The sequence below is a fragment of the Diadema antillarum genome, unplaced genomic scaffold (genome assembly GCF_040938485.1).
Source record: "Diadema antillarum isolate AM-2024a unplaced genomic scaffold, OU_Dant_1.0 seq00000637_RagTag, whole genome shotgun sequence".
In the NCBI taxonomy this organism is placed as follows: domain Eukaryota; kingdom Metazoa; phylum Echinodermata; class Echinoidea; order Diadematoida; family Diadematidae; genus Diadema; species Diadema antillarum.
In genome coordinates, this window is record NW_027271554.1 from 1,777,312 (window position 1) to 1,798,274 (window position 20,963).

At 38.4% G+C, this 20,963-nt stretch overlaps 1 protein-coding gene across 1 annotated transcript in view; it reads right to left on the reverse strand.

Moving 5' to 3' along the window:
* Positions 1 to 20,963, reverse strand: part of LOC139736353 (oxysterol-binding protein-related protein 1-like) — a 105,638-nt gene that overhangs the window by 69,621 nt on the left and 15,054 nt on the right. The window contains 6 exon segments of the mRNA XM_071647109.1: positions 11,581 to 11,675; positions 12,222 to 12,327; positions 13,497 to 13,652; positions 16,604 to 16,705; positions 18,964 to 19,027; positions 20,357 to 20,427. Coding sequence (XP_071503210.1) covers positions 11,581 to 11,675; positions 12,222 to 12,327; positions 13,497 to 13,652; positions 16,604 to 16,705; positions 18,964 to 19,027; positions 20,357 to 20,427 — 594 coding nt within the window.

Genomic DNA, 20,963 nt, shown 5'->3' on the forward strand with positions numbered 1-20,963 from the left:
TGGATCTTGCAGCTGGACTTGTGTAAATGTGACCCCTTAAATGAACATGGGGGAAAGGGCTTTGATAAAAAGGAAATAGTGGGCGCATGTCCGGGACATATATCAAAAGTCTGACTCATGCAAATAATAAACAAACTAAATAATCCCTCATCCTGCAGAAAGTTACTTGCCTGGATTGGGGGGGGGGGGGGGGGGGAGACTCTGTGGAGATTCAGGGTGTCCACCAGGATATTGCTGTGACTAGCAGAGGATGTTCTTTGTCATTCAAGAAGCATAGTCTCACATTAACATCCTCTTACGTTCTCTAAACCTTAGCAAAATTGGTGCTGAATTTGTTTATTATTCATTGCACTACAAGTGCAGTATTTCCTGAAATGTTGTACAGTGTACTGCACTACTGAAGATTTTATGCCAATTTTCAACAGTTCAACCATTTCTACCTATTGCATTCATCTCCAATAGACAAGGTTCCATGACGTCAATATGATACACTTGTATGCATTGCCTGAGGGGCAAAAAAACAAACAAAACAAAACAAAACAAAACAAAACAAAAACATGTGTATTAAATGCATTATGTACATATGGATCTCCAGCACACATACAAAAATGTACCACATACATCTGTACGATAAACCCGCCTGCCAGGGTGGCCTAATAACATTGCACATGCTGATGGGATGTGGGATGTACTGTAAGTATGCGCTTGCCTTGGCATATGGGGACCCCCATTGCACAGTTTTTGCCCTCTAGCCAGTAGAGCCACGGCTTGATGACATCATTGGAACCTTGTCCATTATGTTATTATGATAAGCAGTAAAATTTAGAGTTGCCAATTTAATAGAGAAAAGACAATTTCTGAAGTGAAATAGTAAAAAAAACAACAACAACAACTTGAATTCAAGTTCAATATAAACAGCAAACATATTGCCTAAAATATATATTTTAACATTCAGTTGTACATCCCTACTGGGTTCAATGACTAGCACTGAGAAAGTGCTGGAAACCTCCAGACTGCAGGAATTGGTTTGTTGACAATACATCGAATAAAAATCTAATTTAAAAATCTTTGACCCTTTTAGAGCAATTGTTATAAATAATTGTATTATAAAGTTTACCCAACAGTTGTGATGCATTGTGTACTCAAATCATATTCCTAAGAATTGAAATGATCGTTGGCTCAATGTCAAAGTGCCCATGTTACAGATGTTCATTTTAACAAGATTTGATAAGGACATTCAAAATGTATTTTCTTTCTTTTTTTTCAAACTTTTCAATCAAATTTCCAAAATTTGATACACACCTTGACTAACAAAATCAAAATGAAAAAAAAAGAAGAAGTTATTTAGTAACTTTACTTTAATACTGGGGTAAACTATCCTTTTAATAGAGTCAACAGTCTGTGTGAAAGATTGAAAATTTAATCACTGCTTTTAATTCATACTCTGTAACAGTGAAAAAAAAAACCAGATTATCAATACTAGTGCTATGAACACCACATACAATGTAGCTTTTGAGTCTACATGTAGTCCTTCATAAAATATCACATACATTGTATGACCAATATAACACAATACAGAGTAAAAATGTCTGCTCGTTCCATAGATTAGGAGTGAGGTTTCAGTCTTTACACTGTCTTCATTTTCATTTGATGGGTACAGAAGTTTCTCCAAACATGACTCAGAACAATCAGGCCACTGGAATATTGCAAAATTCCTGTCTTTTTTCAGTTTATTGTGGAACTATTTTCATCATTAAAACATAAATTCAATGGCCACATGTGAAGTCACTCTAGTGGTGTACTGTAAAAGTGGATATTTTCACGCTTGGCCGGGTAAAAAGAGTTTCGCGTGTTTTTAAATCCGCGGAATCAAGACATCACGCACAGGAACATATGGCAAGCAAAAAATATCCGCGTGCTTTTATTTTCGCGCTAGTTTCTGGTTGCGCGAAATGCGCAAAAATTTCAACACCGCGAAAATTTCCACTTTTACAGTATATGGAGATTCACACACTAACTCCTTGAAATGTGTATAGATCTGCCAGTAATTGATGTATAAAAATAATTGTAAAAACAAAACAAAACAAACAAAAACCGCTCCTGGCACATTCTGATGATTGCGTATCTTCTTTCATACACCAAGGCATGAAAGAAAAGATCAGGACTTGTATTGCTTCATTGTATTTTGATATTGTTTTCAACATGGCTTCCTAGAACTACCATCAACATTTTATGCATGATGGATATGCTCCACTTTATACTGTACTTGGCACAGAGTCAAAACACATTGACAAATTGGTACAGTTTCTGATTATTCCCCTAAGAGATTCTGTTCCCGGGTTATTCCATGAATACAACAGGAATGTTATTAAAGCCCTTAAAGGGATAGTACAGTATTGGTGGAGATAAGAAATAGGCTTTTAACTTTTTGCGAGATACCAAGAAAATACTTATGAAATAGTACAGAGCATACCATTTTCAGAGGGATTCAAAGTTTATTTGATGAAAATCGGGTTTGGAGTGACTGAAACATCCAAAAACAAAGTAAAACAAAGCGATCGTAATAAAGTGTGGGTCCCACACTTATTAGAATCACTCTGTTTTGGATATCTCAGCCATTTCGAAACCAATTTTCATCAAATAAACATTGAATTCCTCATAGAATTACATGCTCTTTCATATTTCATAGGATGCTTCTCATTATCTTACCAAAAAATGTTAGAAATCTGAAATTAGGTCTCAACCAAAACTATACGATCCCTTGAACTGGAAAGGATGTTATCTTCCATCAAAATGCAGGTTGTCAAAACAAATAAAAATTATTGTATGTCAATTTAAATCTTTTAATTTATCTGTATTTCTATGTAATTTTGTATCATATGGGCATGGCGGGGGGGGGGGCATTTTTGTGCACCATACAAAGGAATACATTAAGCTGTCATCACTTTGGGCCCCCCCCCCCCCCACTGTTTTTAACCCAGAAGTACGTAAGTGGCACTGAAAAGAAATAGACAGAGATCTTAAAGTGTGAGCGCAGTGAGGTTATGTTTTTCCTCTGAAAACCCCCCTTTTTTTTGTTGTTTGTCAGCCGAAGAAACCCGGGAATCGAAGGGGAGAGATGAGATGAGCCAAGGACGTTCGTTTTTTTTTTTTCTTGTCAGCTGAAGAAACCCGAAAGTGGAAGGGAGAAATGAGCTGAGGACCTTTTTTTTTTTGCTTGTTACAGCCGTAGCTCATGAAACCCGAATGGCCCCCCCCCCCCCCAACTTCTGAAAACGCTCCACGGCCCTGATGGGTACAGGTGTGTGTAAGAATCAGAGCACGGGTTATGGATAAGATATAAAGGTAAAAGGATTTTCAACAGCAATAGAACCTTTCCTCATTGTAGAAGGTTGATAGAAGTGAAGGGTACAATGTGTAGGAAACCCTATCCAAATTTGTTTCAAAATTCACCTCGAAAACAAAGTGACAGTGCAGTTTTAGTCACAGAGTCAGAGGACTTTTGTATGAATCCTTGAATGACAATCACACGACAATCTCATTTTGAGAAAACATCGAAGCAACAAGCACCCGTATTCATCAGTACCCTTCAGTCAGTCCTTCCCAGAAATTTGCAACAGCCTGCCACGCTTGCAAATCTTTCCTACATGACAAAAGTTTGCAAATCCAAATTGTCGTCTCCAACTTGCACTGTAACTACTGGTCACTGGTCAGTCCCTAGTGTACCTTTTGGAAGGAATCACCACAAGGCACTATGTAAAAAACGAACATGATAAAGATCTAAAACTTGAACCTGTTACATGTGTAAGTCTTTCTTTTGTTCTTAAAGAAATAAAAGGAAGAAGTTGTTTTGATGAGTAAGGTTTATTCATTGTGCAATGTTTCAAGTCTTGGAAGATTTATCATGACAACCTACAGTACGTACAACGGTTGTATAATATGGTTGTTTTGGGTGGGTGGTGGAAAAATGTTAGTATCGTTACTACTGCTGTATGACAGGGCACCCAATAAACACGTCATTTGACTCCGATAGTAAAAATAATGCAATAACAGCACAAGGCATGACAGCATGATCTCATCATCATCAGACCATGTAAAGTAGACCTACTAAAGGCCTTTCTTTGAAGTATTCCTCTTGCTTGATTGCATTAAAGTTAATCAAATCTCCATGGACTTGACTAGATTTTACATTCATGTATGATGTAGGTTTAAGTTAGCATTTCAAATTTTACATTCTATCATTCAAACTGTCTAAAGTGAGACAGTGCTCCTTCTCTCAAGAGTAATCAATGAGTGGAATGTTAAGTTACCATCATTTACAGTTGACAGCTTATCAGTGAACAGTTTTAAGTCTAATTTAGAGAGATTCTGGTGTCAGAACAAGAATACAACCACCAAGAGATATTTTTCTGTCCTCGCAATTACATAATTTTCTGCACAGTGCCTACCAAAGAGCTATTAGGAATATTAATTTCATGCCTAATCATGGTCATGCCGACACCGAGGGGCAAATATGTATAATGTGGAGTGCAAGTTTGGATTTGGCTTAACTGCGACCAGCAGCCCCAAACGCATAGATTTCTAGCGTAATGGGGCTACGCATTTGGGGCTGCTGGTGCTGGTCGCAGTTAGATTTGGCTCAACTTTACACCCACTTCCAAGGTAGAACTGTGTCTATGTTATTCATTTCAAGGTATGTTTGAATGTTATCCAGGCCGACAAGGCCTGGCAGATCTGCCACATCTGCCACATCTGCCACATGTTCGTAACAATAACACCCGCCACTGTAAATGCCGAGAAAAGAGCAAGGCTACAAAAGTTGCTAGCGTTAGACCCCAATCCCATCGGTTGGTGTGAAACCATTCAGCTACTTGGGTACGCCTGGTCACATAACAAGGACGGACGGAGCACATTGAGCACACTTGCACAGCACAACATTCAAGTTTAAAACCGGCTCAGTTGTCGAGTACACAGACCCCGGTTATAAAAAGTGCTTTGAATGCCAAACACACAACATTCAATTGACTTGAGTCACATGTGAAAGCACATACCATAATAGGTTTAACGTTAGGCATTAATAAAATTGCTTTTCCTGTAAGAACGATCTCGATTCCACATTCACACCTTGCCTCGTTCGCACCTTGTTCAGTGAGTTAGCCACATCCACATCTGCCACTTGCCAGTGCAGTGCCACCTATCAGTTTATCGGACTACACAAGTGACCAGTGAACGGGCAGTGCCGGTGCCAGTGCAGTGCCAGTGGTCATCCATCAAAATAATTACGCAAAATCACACTACAAACATGAATGGATCTCTCTTGATCAACAAGTCTCACATAAAATACTCACTGCTGAATATGATGATATACAATCTTGAAGACAATACCAACGCGTAATCAACAATATTATTCCGAGAGAATTACGATTTTCAACCCGTATACGTTGGTAGGTTCTTCGCCGTCGCGTAGCTCCTCTTCGTTTCTATCACACACCGTTAAATTTCCGTACGTGCGCGTGTCTTACGATAGCCCTACAGTCGCCACACACACACACAGCGCATCACCGCTGACTGGTAAAGCCGTGCGAGGCGATCTAGGCACCATTCACACACGTTCACAACCGAACCCGGCTGCTATCCATGGCCATCCACACAACACAACCACAGAACTCGAGTTCTGTGAACACAACATACGATACGCAACACGCATCGTGCCATACATACCGTAGGTCAATCGAGGTGCGTTGCGAGCTGGGTTCATCATGAGATAGGGTGCGACGGACGATAGAGGGCTCTGTGCCATTTTAGACTTTGGTACACAGTGCGCAAGACAAATTAGTAAAAAAAAAAAAAAAAAAAAAAAAAATCATCAACGACTTGAAAGAAGTGGCAAAATGATCAGGGCCCTTTTGCATTAAAAAAAAAACAACAACAATTAAATCATACGTATACCATCAGGCATCATCTAATCAGTAGGGAGTGGTCAGAAGCTTGTGTTTTATTCTCTGACTGAAATGTGTTTGTTTCAGGGCCCAGTGTCTTTTGTATTGCTCAAGGCAATTCCATTAGTTTACAACCGGAAAAAAACGTTCCATCTTATAGAAAATATTGATGACAATACTGTAGGCCTATAAGCTGTGATTTTCATATACAGATATTTTTGCAAATGAGGAGGCCACAAACAGTTGCATGAGATGTTGTTTGCGCAAATCGATAACGAGGCTATTGTAGTGTAAGTATACTTGTGCCTGTCCATTAGTGATATTTTCATGTGCTGTTAAATTCCTGGCGCAATGGTGATTTGCGAAATTCACAAAAATCAAACCCTCGCAAAAATAACAGCTTTTACAATAATACCATCTAATACTTGAGAACAGTTATCAACTATTTGACCACATCTGGTCATTCGAAATCTGTATATCAAGGCCTTAAAATTTAATGTTTTTGAAAGATCATGACTTCAGTATCATGGCGATCGCTATAATATCCTTCACACAAAAGATGCTTACAATGACTGCCTGTAATCTCCTAGTAATTAGTGAGAAGATAAATGTGTAAATGATTAGAGATACTTTATTAGAGATATCCTCATTTGCAAAGTTAATGTTTAGGCCTGCTTGGCAGTGAAACCTGAAAGGAAGCAGTGAAGGACCTGAGCTGTAAATCATTTACAAGAATGTTTCAAAACATCGGTTCTTGTTTGTGATTGACAGACGTCTCTTCACTCCTTTTTCACTCCTTCTATCACTCTCTCTCTCAACCACACACATACACATACACACACACACACACACACACACACACCCCTCTCTCTCTCTCTCTCTCTATGGTATACATGTATATACCTTTCTAACTATCTATTCCTCCTCTCCCTCTCTCTCTCTCTCTCTCTCTCTACACACATACCATACCAGAAAACAAGAATTGGAGCTAATGGCATTTTTTCATGGCATGAAATTTTCGCAAATTGCCACTGATATCCAATGCATTACAGTGTATACAAGAACTTTTGCATGCATTTTAATTTCATGAATTTCTCTGCTCTTGCAAAATTCATGAAATTAAAATGAATGCAATAATTTCTGATTTTACAGCATTATATATCTCTTCTCCCTCTCTCATTTTCTATCTTTTTCTCTTCCTCTGTGTGTCTATCTCTCTACAGTATGTCCCAAAAAAAATTACAATCAGATTTTCGCATTGATAACACCCAATATGATTAAACTGTCTAAATGCTACTTCAAGGTCTTAAAATACAACATCTTAGCTCTATTTTGCAGAAAACCCCATTCAATTTGGTTAAGCGGTCACAGAGAAATGTGGATTGTTGTAAAGCATGTCATGAGTCTGATTCTTCCAAGTTTAGCACTTCAATGCACTTGTGTGTGAATACAATAGGCAAAACTTGGAGGGAAGGGATTCCCGACATCCTCTACAAAATTCCTCATTTCTCTTTGACCACTGAAGCAAATCGAATGGGGTTTTCTGTAAGCTTTGGGTAATGAGTTATAGTTTCATACCCTGAATTTGTATTTAGATTGACTCACTATTTTTAAAGATATCATTGTGGAGGGTCCCGTTGTAATTTTTTTTTGGACATACGGTATATCTATCTTTCCTTTCTTTTTCTCTCTCCCTCCTTCTCTCTCTTCTCTTTGATGGGCACCAACCTCGTGTTAACATGATCCACACAATGTGAGAGCAAACAATATTTTTTACCCATTACCTATTGCCACTGTGTTATGACCATGTTTCATTCATACTGTTTAGTTGTTGGTCTTTCATGGGAGTGCGAAGGGGTACTGTATATGGTGTTTATTTGGCGACGTTTTTATTTTCGCAAATTTCGCGAGTCAGGCGCTATTTGGGACTTTAAAAGCACACCAAAATATTAGCTCTAATCCTGACATGAATGTGACGCGTACGCAAACATTTCTCCAGTCTATGCTGTACTCCACAATTGCGAAGTTAACCACTCATAAAATTGCTGGGAAGTCCTAATTCATATAAAATTAGATTCGTTAAATATATGGTACATACAGTACCTAAGTTACGCCTTTGAAAAAAAAAAATCTCTCAACAGCACTTCAGAGTGGTAGCTCTATATTGCCAAGAAAATAAGGTGTTCCATGAATGCCCTTTTATTCACTTTGAACTCTTGTCAATGTCTTAGAGTTGCTCTTTTATTCACTTTGAATTCTGTCAATGTCTTGGAGTTGCCCTTTTGTTCACTTCTAATTCGGTCGTTGTCTTGGAGTTGCCCTTTTATTCATTTTGAATTCTGTCATTGTGGAGTTGACCTTTTATTCACTTTGAATTCTGACAATGACTTGGAGTTGCCCCTTTATTCACTTTGAATTCTGCTGATGTCTTGGAGTTGCTCTTCTATTCATTTTGAATTCTGACAATGACTTGGAGTTGCCCTTTTATTCACTTTAAATTCTGCTGATGTCTTGCCAAGTTTTCTATCTGGGATGTGCATTGAAGAGTTCTATGCTTCAATTTGCCTGTTGCAAGATTTCAGGCCACAATGAAAATACAACTACTTTTGCATATTACGTTACTTCAAGGATAATAACAAAATCTGTATGATATCTCTGAACAAGCATTAAAAGGCACAAATTTCACTTCCTGTTGTTCAGTCTGTTTTCATTTTTATTTTGTTGTTTTGTTTGCTTGTTTTTTGTTTTTGTTTTTTGTTTTTTTGCTGTTGTTACTTATGAAGACCCCCCTTTCAAAATAGTTCATGTCCATCAATCATATCATAAAGATTCCATTTTCTCTTTTTTTTTTTCTATTTCGGTATCTCTCTGGGTATTCACAGTAAAATTATAGCGATACATTTAGCACAGCAGAATTCAATATAGAAGAGTTTGTTCGCAAAAACCGATAAGTCCATTTTTGAAGATTTTGAAGTACGGTCTCTGTCATAAAGTATAAAATAATACCTTTCAAATGATATATTGGTCACTACATATAAAGGTACATTTTTGAAGTAATGGTCAAAAGAAGCAAAAATTTTCTTATTACTCTCATATTTTTCTTGACCTTTAATCGCAAATATCTCTATTTGGCAAATATGGACTTGTCGGTTTTTGCGAACAACGTCTTCATATATACAACAAATATTTCATACTGCACATCATGCATTATTCACAAAATATTGACTGGCTCCAAAGTTCATGGGCAAACTACTACAAAAAATGGAAACATGCCCATAGTCAATGTTTTGGAGCAGTGATTGTTAAAAACTTTATAAATGTATCTTTGTACAATTTCAAATATCTCCCAACAATTTCTGCATAGATTCACAGTGGAACACCAAATCCTGAAAAATTTCCACAAAGTGTAATATTCCACGATTACTGCAGACATTCCTATGTTACCATTATGATGTCTCACACAAATGGAACTGTTTAATGTCGCTGGAACCTCGGCATATCCGTATTTGTTGTTTTGATTTAAACAATCCTTTTTTAAAGAAATTTGTCTTGAACAGCTCATCTTGCCCAGTAAAAGTAAGAATATGAGCAGGAAGAAATACTCTAAAGCCAGAAACATTTGCGGCATGAAATTTTGCAAATTGGAGCCGACGGCCTTTTTTTTTTCGCAGCATGGTATTTGCATGTATTGGTGACTGGCATTCAATGCATTGAGTAGACAAAACTTTAACATGCATTCTACTTTTGCGAATCTTGGCTCCTCGCAAAATTCATGAAAGTTTCATGCACACAAACATTTCTGATTTTACACTACGATGAGCAAGCAAATGGCAGTATACCAGAAAATAGAAGACAATTTAAATCATGACAAAGTCCATTAAATCTTCAATAGCTTGGAGAACACGACAAGTGAGGCATGTATGACATGCTAATATCATCTATAATTACCATACCAATGTAAACATGACAGCTACAGGAAAGGGAAGATGAAGGTACCCTTGCACCAATGATGGAATGCTGCTATAATGAGGTTCTCCTGTACCACTGATGGAACCTTGTTTTAATAAGGTCTCCTTGTATCAAAGAATCTTGCTGTAATGAGGTTCTCCTTTACCACTGAAGGTACTTCACTATAATGAGGTTCTCCTGTACCAATGATGAAACCTTCTTGTCATGAGGTTCCCCTGTACCACTGATGGACCCTAGTTGTAATGAGGTTCTTCTGTACCACTGATGGAATTATGCTGTCATGAGGTTCTCCTGTATGCCTTATCACCATTGATGGAACCTTGTTGTTATGAGGATCTCCTATACCACTGATGGAGCCTTGCTATGAGGTTCTCCTGTACCACTAATGGAACCTTGTTGTAATGAAGTTCTCCTGTACCAAAGATAGAACCTTGCCGCAATGAGGCTCTCCTGCATGACTAATGAGACCTTGTTGAATGAGGTTCCCCTGTACCAATGATGGAACCTTGCTATGATGAGGTTGTCCCGTACCAGTGATGGAGCCTTGTTGTAATGAGGTTCTCCTGTACCACTGATGAGATTATGCTGTCACGAGGTTCTCCTGTATGCCTTACCACCATTGATGGAACCTTGATTTTGTGAGGTTCTCCTATACCACTGATTATGGAACCGTGCTATGAGGTTCTCCTGTACCACTGATAGAACCTTGTTTTAATGAGGTTCCCCTGCACCAATGATGGAACCTTGTTGTCATGAAGCAATCCTGTACCAATGATAAAACCTTATTGCAAAGAGGTTCTCATGTATGACTAATGAGACCTTGTTGTAATGAGGTTCTCCGGTACCACTGGTGGATCTATGCTGTCATGAGGTTCTCCTGTAGGCCCTGCCATTGATGGAACCTTGATTTTGTGAGGTTCTCCTGTACCACTGATTATGGAACCGTGCAATGAGGTTCTCCTATACCACTGATAGAACCTTGTTTTAATGTGGTTCCCCTGTACCAATGATGGAACCTTGTTGTAATGAAGTTCTCCTGTACCAATGATAAAACCTTATTGCAAAGAGGTTCTCCTGTATGACTAATGAGACCTTGTTGTAATGAGGTTCCCCTGTACCAATGATGGAGCCTTGTTGCAATGAGGTTCTCCTGTTCCACTGATGGAAATACGCTGTCATGAGCTTCTCCTGTACGCCCTACCATTGATGGAACCTTGTTTTTGTAAGGTTCTCCTATACCACTGATGATGGAACCTTGCTATGAGGTTCTTCTGTACCACTGATAGAACCTTGTTTTAATGAGGTTCCCCTGCACCAATGATGGAACCTTGTAAAGAGGTTTTCCTGTACCACTGATAGACTTTTGTTTTAATGTGGTTCCCACGTACCACTAATGGAACCTTGTTGTAATGAAGTCCTCCTGTACCAATGATGGAACCTTGTAATGAGGTTCCCCTGTACCAATGATGGAACCTTGTAATGAGGTTCCCCTGTACCAATGATGGAACCTTGTTGTAATGAGGTTTCCCGTCTCACTGATGGAACCTTGTTATGATAAGATTCCCCTGTACTAATGATGAAACCTTGTTATGATAAGGTTCTCCTGTACCAATGATGAAACCTTGTTATGATAAGGTTCTCCTGTACCAATGATGGAACGAGCTGAGCTTACCTCTTCTTGACCCGACATGACCGTCACGCAACTAGAGAGGGCGTCACAGGCAGCGTGGGATCGGTCCAACACATCCTGGAGTTTTTGCTGCAGCTCTACGAAAGTGAATGCAAGACTTCATGGAAAATTAACCCTTTATGGGCCAAGGACTTTGGATAGTGTGTTAAATACTACAGGATTTTCTGTTCTACTTGGCACTGAAAAAGGACTAAGGGTTGCATGATTGCTATTGGTGTCTACTCTATTCTGAACGGTGCTGATGATAATACATATCTTTAGCTGCAAGTGTTATTAGGCTCTTCGCCTACTTTTGCTCACAAAATATTGGACATGTTTATAATACACAAACACTCATGATATAACTTTACATGTATACATAATATACATTCAAGACAAACAAGGTGTCTATGACAGTATTATGTAAGTTTCTGTTTGAAAAAAAAAAAAATATATATATATATATATGGCACTATGACTGACTCATACCGTCAATGTAATCATAAAAATGGCTTAAGATCATTACTTTTTTTAACTGTCATGGAAGTGAATTTTATATTCTGTGTTTATCATGTAATCACATGTCCACATTGTGGAGTGGCATTTCACTTCAGAAAATGGTGGCCTTACCAGGAATACATTACCTGTAGGATTTATGCCGTTTGCGCTGGTGTGTCCCTTTAAGCCATCCGTCCACTGGGTCAGACATCGGATGCTCTCTTCCAGGAGTTGTTGCCGAGTTTGGGCATTCTGGAAAGTCCACAACAAAAGATACAAGTCTGAATGGAAGCAATGAACAAGTAACAGCGACTGGCTCAAGTATATGAGTGGTGTCTACATTTGGGCTCCACTTTGATGTCCAGTGTTTAAAAGCAAAAGACAGCCAGAGTGCCATGGTGAGGTGGACTTCCCTACGGAGCCTCAAACATGAGTTCCTGAATTCAAATCTCTTGTGACACCTGTCTCACTGGACAAGCTCTTTCACCCATTATATTGCTCTCGACCCACATATTATGGATAATGATTATAGGGTACCAACTTCAGGAGAACCCTGAGAGAAAAACAGTGCTATCACCAAGGAGTGCACTGTAAAACAAGATACTTATGCAGGATAAATTCATGGCCTTTATCGCGGCATGAAATTTTCGTGAGTTGCCTCTAACATTTAATACATATCATGTAGACAAGAATGTTCACATCCATTTTAATTTCACGAATCTTGACCCTTGCGAAATTCATGAAAGTAAAATGTGTGCATACATTCCTCGTTTTACAGTACTCTTTTGGTAAATTCACAACATTAGCATAGACGTCATCATCATGATCACGATCATCACTATCATTGTTATTATTGTGATCATTACTATTATAGCTATTATCTCATTTTCATAATGATTCTCATGGATTTTTTTCATGATTTTTTGGGGCATCAGTCTACTGTATAATCTCTATAGATTTGTTTATGTTGAGGTACCGGTACAGATATATGTATTTTGCACTGTCAATGTACTGTATTCTGTTTGTTGTATGTTAGCTTTTGTTGGTTTGTTTTTTTCCATAGAATGGTATAAATGAAATGAAAGAATAGGAATTATAATACAAACAATAATGATATAAATCATCATCACAATTGTCATTGTCATTAGCACTATTACTGGCATCATTAATATCACTGCTGTTATGATTATCAATATACTACTGGCAGTCACCTTCTCATATTTCATTACTGTTCCTATTATTAACCTGTTGAGAATGGACTGATTTTGCTATAACATGCATTTCCCATAGACACCAGCCTGAGTATTCTCGGGACTCATCCTCAACGGGTTAATGCGACTGTAGTCATCACAATCATAATTTTCAGCAAGTATATAAGTATAATAATATATAGTAATAATAAGGTTATTAGAAGTATATACCTTCATGATGTCATGGATGCTGTTCAGCGGAAGAAGTTTCTTGCTACGGGTGGGCCCTTCGTCCTCGTCCTCTGAGTCGGACGAGTCAGCGATGACCTTGCTGCTGGCGAGGCGCTCGCAATACGACCGGTGCTCGCGTAGGGCGCTGATCCACTTCTGCAAATACGAACACGTAAACAAAACAAATGCAAACAACTGGCATAATGAAGTGTACCTTTCCCTCGCTTTCCAAAAAGAGTAAAAAATTAACATAAATCAACACAGAAAAAACAAACATTTTAAAGGGGAAAAAACAAATCAAATACATATCAACATAAAGTATTTTGCACTGGGAGATCTATAATATATTTTTTGTTTGTTTGTTTGCTTTTATTTCTGCATTCAATCAGATGCAATTTGAAAACAAACTTCAAAAAGTACAAAGACAAAGAATAACAAGTGCAGTGAAATAAATCGATAACAGTACATAAATAGATACACATAGGTGATTGCATTGAGCAATGTAGATACACAGAAACATAAAATAAGATATACAGTATTTTTCAGCAAACAACAGAGATCATTGAATGCAGGAGACCACCATCATAAGCGATTAAGCTTGAAATGGATGGAGGCCTCATAAAATGACTATCCAACGACATAACTCTCTTGGAGGAAGGTGATGAGGTGAGTGCAGTGCAGTTGCGGGTGAGAGTGCAAGATGCAGTTGAAGGAAGAAAATAGAGATTGACAATAAGATAACAATCATTTACTATAAATATTCGTCAGCTCAATTGGTTGTCACTATAATGATTACTTTCTGAACAAAATCATGTCCAGACGGTGATCCCTAAACTCAAGGATAGGCTCACTGCCCCCTTAATTATGCTTACAAGTTCTGTCTACACAATGCCTACTGTATACGCTGTTATTTTTGCGTACAGATATTTTCGCGATTGATGAGATCGCAGACATTTTCGCTAGATGTTGTTTTCGCGAATCAACGAACCCGAACCTGAAAAGACACCAATTGACTATATATTCAGAACTTCCTCTTATACAATGCAGATTCCTACACAACACTTGAGCAATAATATGGATGGTGCTGAAAGGCTTGCATATTACAAGAAATTAAAAAAGGAAAAAAGAGCAGCTCAAAACAAGGCCAATTATGAAAAGAACAAAGAAGAAATATTAAGACGGCAATGAGCGAGATATGCAGAGGAAAGGAACGCAGAGAAAGAGGATGCCGAGAAAAGGAGTGGTAGGCCGTCTCAGGAAGACATCAGGAATGAAGCCAAGAAAGCGAAGAAAAGGGAGTAAAATGCTCGATATCAAGCAAAGTGCAAGGAACAAGAAGCTTCTTACGAGAAGGAGATGATGATGAACAGGCAGAGAGGGGCTCGGCATAGACCAAACAGGAAGGAAGCAATGCAGTCACATCAGGAAAGAGGCGGCCAAGTTATAAAAAACTTATCACCAGCACAGAGAAAGGCTACAGCAAGAGACGGAAAGGAGATCGACAATTCCACTCCACTGAGGACCTTCATGATCGCCTGTCCACCGATTTTTCTTCTCCAACAAGCGACACAAGTTCATACGCCGGAAGGATCTTAATCTTTATTTCCTAGAGGAGGATCAGTGCATGGAAATAGACCTGGCTGCAGCATCACTGATAAACACTGGGAGGAGGGATACAGTGCGAGATCCACCAATGTAACAGGTGTGATACCGGTATCAGTCAGGAAACGTTCATGTTACTGTGACGCGTGCCTGTTGTATGATGACTATGGAAAAAGTGAAAACAAGGAGTATGTGGGAATGTGGGAAGAGAAACAAATGTTACACAAATCACCAACCTCACACTCAACTCATCATAAGATGAAAGATAATCAGTGTGTGGCAGATCTACAAATTGATTTGGTTCACACAGGGAGTGACATCATGATTGCCAGTGATGAGACAGGCCGTACGCAATGATCTTTTTTTTTTTGCCTCTTTCACGTCAGTGGGGATGTGGCAGTAGGTCATAAGACACATGAAACTGTGGATGTGTACACTGTACGTGTCAAGGTACATGTGTATTAGTTATTTTATGGCTATTTCTATGAGCTGATTGATGCTACTGACATGATTTATTCACTCAAGAAAGAAAAGAAAGCCACAGTGAGTGCACACACTACTCACTGGACTGCATAGCACCAGAACTTACTGGAAAATATTTCCATGGGAAGTGCCAGTGTATACTCACTCAAGTGTATCTTATGGACATTTTGTCAGCACTAGGCTTATACTAAACCTGAACATTACATTTAGCAGAAATCTGCAGACTTTACCAAAGTAATTTTCTAGCAATTCACTGCTTCTTCATGTTGACATTCAAACAATCTGGCTTGTAGATAATTTGTTAAGATATCAAGATATCCCTTTATGATGTAAATAGTGCTCTTATTTCAGTGATTATGCATTTTTTTTTATATACATATCTTCTGCAAAAATATGATATTTTGGCTATCAAATATGTATCAGAGTCATACCTGGGATATCAACTTATGTTAACAAATATCTCAAAATTCACTGTACTGTATCTATGATGGTAGGCATATGAGAATGGAACCACAGTTGTTTTATGTACAGATATGAATACATGAGGCCAAGCCATTGACAGAAATTTTGATGAAAAATTTCATTAGTAACTTTAAACATAACTGCCCTAATTTCATGAGACTTCTTGATAATGACACATAGTACATAATATTCCTAAAACTCTAAAATCTCAACTCTTTTACAAAAGCAAAATATTACACACTGTATGAAAGTGGTTTAATGTCAATTCAAAATAATGCCTTAACACTTGAGCATCTATTTGGAGTTTTACTTGATTATGGCTCATTTTCACAATTCTTTTGATAAGACTTTTGATAAGGCTTTTGAAAAGATTACGATGAATGTCTGTTATTACAGTAGTAGTCAGGCAGCAACCAGTCATTATTTTTTGTCTGTTTGTTTGGTTGTTTAGGTGGTGGTGGTAGTAGTTGATATGGCAATAGCATTTATTGTAACTTGCAATAATCGCCTTCTCTCTATGACACTGGGATATATGGATTCTGCTTTTGTGCCTGTCTTACCGCTCTGTCGAGATCGCCTGAGAATTTCTCGTCCAGCATCCACAGGTGGGTGGGGCCTTGGTGGTATTTGAGGGAGAAGAGCTTTGGATCATCAACGTTGACCTAGGCAGTAGATAAAACCGGCATACATTGTATTTCAAATCTAGCAGTAGCAGGTACAATGGTTCAGTGCACTCCCATTATAACGAACACGGTTATAACAAAAATTCTGGTTACAACAAGGTAAAAACTTCACGCTGCAACATTTTCTGCTCTATTTTTTTTTTCCTTGGGGGGGGGGGGGGCATTTGTTCAATTATGACATAATTTCAATACAAAAAAAGAAAACTGCCGGTTCCGAGGACTTTGTTATAACGGGAGTGCACTGGAATCAACATTGACATATGATAGGTTATCAGTGATAGAAGTTCAGTTCTTTCCCAAGTTAGAAGACATTCGGATGATTGACGATGACCAATACTACAGAAGAAGAGAAGCAGAATTTGCTCTTGAGGTAGGAGGTCCAAGAACTCACGAACTAACCCCCACCTTTTTTTTTTTCTTTTTGATTCAAGCGAACCCAGGTTCTCACAGTTAGGGAGGGGAACCACCACACCCAGTGTCAGTCCATTTACAAACTTTGCAACCCCAGGAAAAGGAGGCAAAATCATCATCGTAACCATTGGGAAGCCCTATGTATTCAGTAGAACCACATGCATTGTGTAAAAGTGTACGATCCACGTACAACTGTATTGAAAGTGTATAATTGTAATGTTTTTAGGCCAACTGCATGAGGCGAGTACTTGGAATGGCCACTCTGCAACTTCAACTGCCCAGAAGTCAGGCCCTTAGGTAAGGCCAGTAAATTACAGTGTGATTTTAAAACAAATCCAATCGCACCTGTTTTCTATTGCAGATTGTACGTTAAATTGTGTCCTATTTTGACTGAACTAATTGATTATATATTGGATGTGTTTTCAGTGGCATGTCCTCTAGCTCCAGGTTGGGTAGACAGTGAGCTAAAAAAAAAAAAACCCTCTGAAAATTAACCCTGTCTACTAGAACCAACCTGTCGATCCGACATCGAGCCCCTTCTGTGAGAGCGGAGGTGGGGGTGGGCTAGATAAGTTTATTAGCTTTTCAGTAGGCTTCTTCCACTAAGATTAGTAAGATTTAGTTAATGACACAGACACTAAATTACCTGTTTCATTCCCTCAAATTATGCCACATATACAACACCATCTATTAAGATTTATTTGCTTACTTCAAAACTAGTGATTTTTCCTTCTGTCTTTCTGAAAACAGTATTAAAAGTAAATCATTATCAGTGCTATTTTGAACTTCAATGTGTTCATTTTGTAGCATTTTAATATTAGAGTTAGAGTGAAAATAAACATCAATTCAATTCATTGCAATTTTATCATTCACAATTTGTTATCCAGCTTCACAAAAAAAAAAAAAAAATCCAACAAACTGACCTACTGAGTATTCAAAGGAAACAGGTCGATTTACTGTTTTTTACTGGACAGTTTTTGGGCAACTAAAGTCTTTAAATCTGAAATTTTAGTGGCCCAAGAGAGATATGTAGTGGCCCAAGATAAAAGGAAAAGTAATAATCCACTTTGAATATTAATTGGCCGATTGGGCCACCAAGATATATAATCTGTCAGCCCATTTTGAATCTCAGTTGCCCGATCGGGCCACCAAGAGATAATTTGTGGGCCAAACACAAATTTTTAGTGGCTTCGGGCCACTGGGCACCTCTAATGTTGAGTCCTGGTGTATTCACACTCATCATGTATTATAGTGATGCTCTACAACAATGTCATGACTTGACCTCAAACATAGCTCAAAATGAAAGGCACACTGAACATGCCATATATTTCACAATGGTTTAATTTCTCTTCTTTCTTTTTTCAAATTGCCCATGCTTGAAAGGTATTCACCAAAATTTCAACATTCCAACATATTTATTCAAGACAAATGTATGTTGTCTTCACAATGGAAAATTCCTAGGTTGCTGGAAGATACTCATCCCTCTTTCTCTCATTGTGATTTTCAATCGCAATCTAACCATTTGCAAAATTTGTTAGAAAAATCTAAAGCTGTGTAGCATTTCTATGATTTTGTTGACAGCATTTTGTCTACTCAACTGAATGGCAACTGTTTCCGACTGATCTTGCAAGAAAGTCAATGAATCAAAATGTTTTTAAATTGTACTTCAGGGTCCAATTTCATAAGGCTGGTTATGAAGATTGCAGCTACAACAAAGCACATGCATGCAATGCACTTGTTGCCACGGTGACAAAAACAGCTGCAAATTTACAGTGATTAGGATTACAAATCAAAGTGTAATGATGCCCAGAGCACCTTCACCTTACCCTTATTTCTGCTCCTTCTAAGCTCTTGTAGCCTTGTCGCTTCACACCAGCATACGCATCAGCCCTGTAAGTAAAAAATGAAAGGCATTTATGTCTTGATCTTCATGGCAACTATGTCTTAGCCAGTTTATTGAAGATTTAAAGAAAAAAAAAGTCTTCTAATCTTGTTTTATGAAATGTAATTTTTCATTTTATTGTTAGTCATCATTTCACTTACACTAAATAGTAATATATCTCATTCCCCTCAAAAAGATATATTCCTTTTTTTTTAATGGGGGGGGGGGGGGGGGGGAGTCAGCAAGCATATACAGTCAACCTTGCTTAAAGCCAAAACATAGTTCTGGTAAGCCTGCAAAATTGTCCAATTTCGCCCCCAAATGTACACGTATGCCTAAGAAATGTGTGGAATAACGCTGTAATGGCAAGATATTCGTTGGATAACGACGAAAATGCGAAATATTAACCAAAAATGTTCGCATCTCAGAACTTCCCCGATCAGGGTCAGGCCAACTCGGACTCGGGGACAACTCGGCCTCATTTTGACGGCGGGGCCGAGTTGTCCCTCTGGATTATACAGTGTTGTACTATGGAAGCGCTTCTTGTTCTGGCTGGTCGCAGTTATTGGCCGAGTTGAAACAATGCGCGCATCAAAGAACCTTAACCTTGGCGCGCATGCAAAATTAATGTGCGCCTATAAAGCGCCTATGTATAGAATATGGCGATCACGAACTGCGTATAAATTGTCACAAATAGGGCCGAGTTGTCCCTGAGACCAAGTTAACCTGGATCCTTCTGGAATAAAAGTCGGTTTACCAACTTTTACTTTTGATCTCAAAATACTCAGAAACAACTCATCATCCCGGCAAATCGCGTCAGCCAGGTAAGTTTCTTGGTAGACTCTTTCAATATATTACAAGCAAATATGAAATGGTGCCAGACGGGTTCTCAAACCCTCACCAAAACTATGTTTTCACTTTAAGTCAACCTCACGTAAGTCGAATAATCGCCTATAAAAGCTGAAGGTCTTTCAAAGTCCTCTTCTCTTTATATTCTATTGATTTTAATCCCTCGTAAGTCTAATTTTCTCGGAAGTCGAAACTATTTCTTCAGTCCAAATAGATTCGACTTAGGCAAGGTTGACTGTAGGTAAATGAATCTTCTATTAGCCTCGGAGTGCCGTTTACTAATTCTATGGGGATTCACATTATTTCAGGAACCTAACGAAAACAATCAATCACATTGCTAAAAGGCATCAGTGTACAAAAAAAAAACAAAAAAACAAATATATATATATATATATATATATATATATATATATATATATTATAGAGAGAAACTCCTCCTCATGTTCAATATTGTTGTGATCTCCAGACAAAGAAGACAAAACCAATACCTGTTCCTATAATAGGTCAGCATCCCTTGATCTAGGACCACCCAGAGGTGTCTCCTCCTCACAAGACCAGCCTGAGGAAAAAAAAAAACCCAACAACAACAAAGAAATGAAAAGAGCATCAGAAAAGAAAACAAAGTGACCATAAATGATAAGTAAAAAGAAAATGTTGATGGTAGTGATGATGGTGGTGTAGGTGATGATGACGGTGATGGTGGTGGTGATGATGGCACCGTGATGACGGCAGTGGTGGTGATGATAGTTGGTGGTGATGATGATGGGGGTGCTGGTGATGGTAGTGAGTATTGTGGTGGTGGTGGTAGTAAAGTTGGTGGTGATGATGTTGGTTGTGGTGGTGATGATGGTGGTGGTGGTGGTGGTGATGATGATGATGATTGTGGTGGTGGTGGTAGTGATGATGATGATGATGATGATGATGGTGGTGATGGTAGTGATGATGAAGATGGTGATGATGATGGTGTTGGTGGTGATGAAGGTGGTGATGGTAGTGATAGTGGTGATGATGATGGTGGTGTTTATGGCAATGATGATGACAGAATCAGATTCACTGGAAATTGTGATGATAGATTGGTATGGCATTGATGATGAT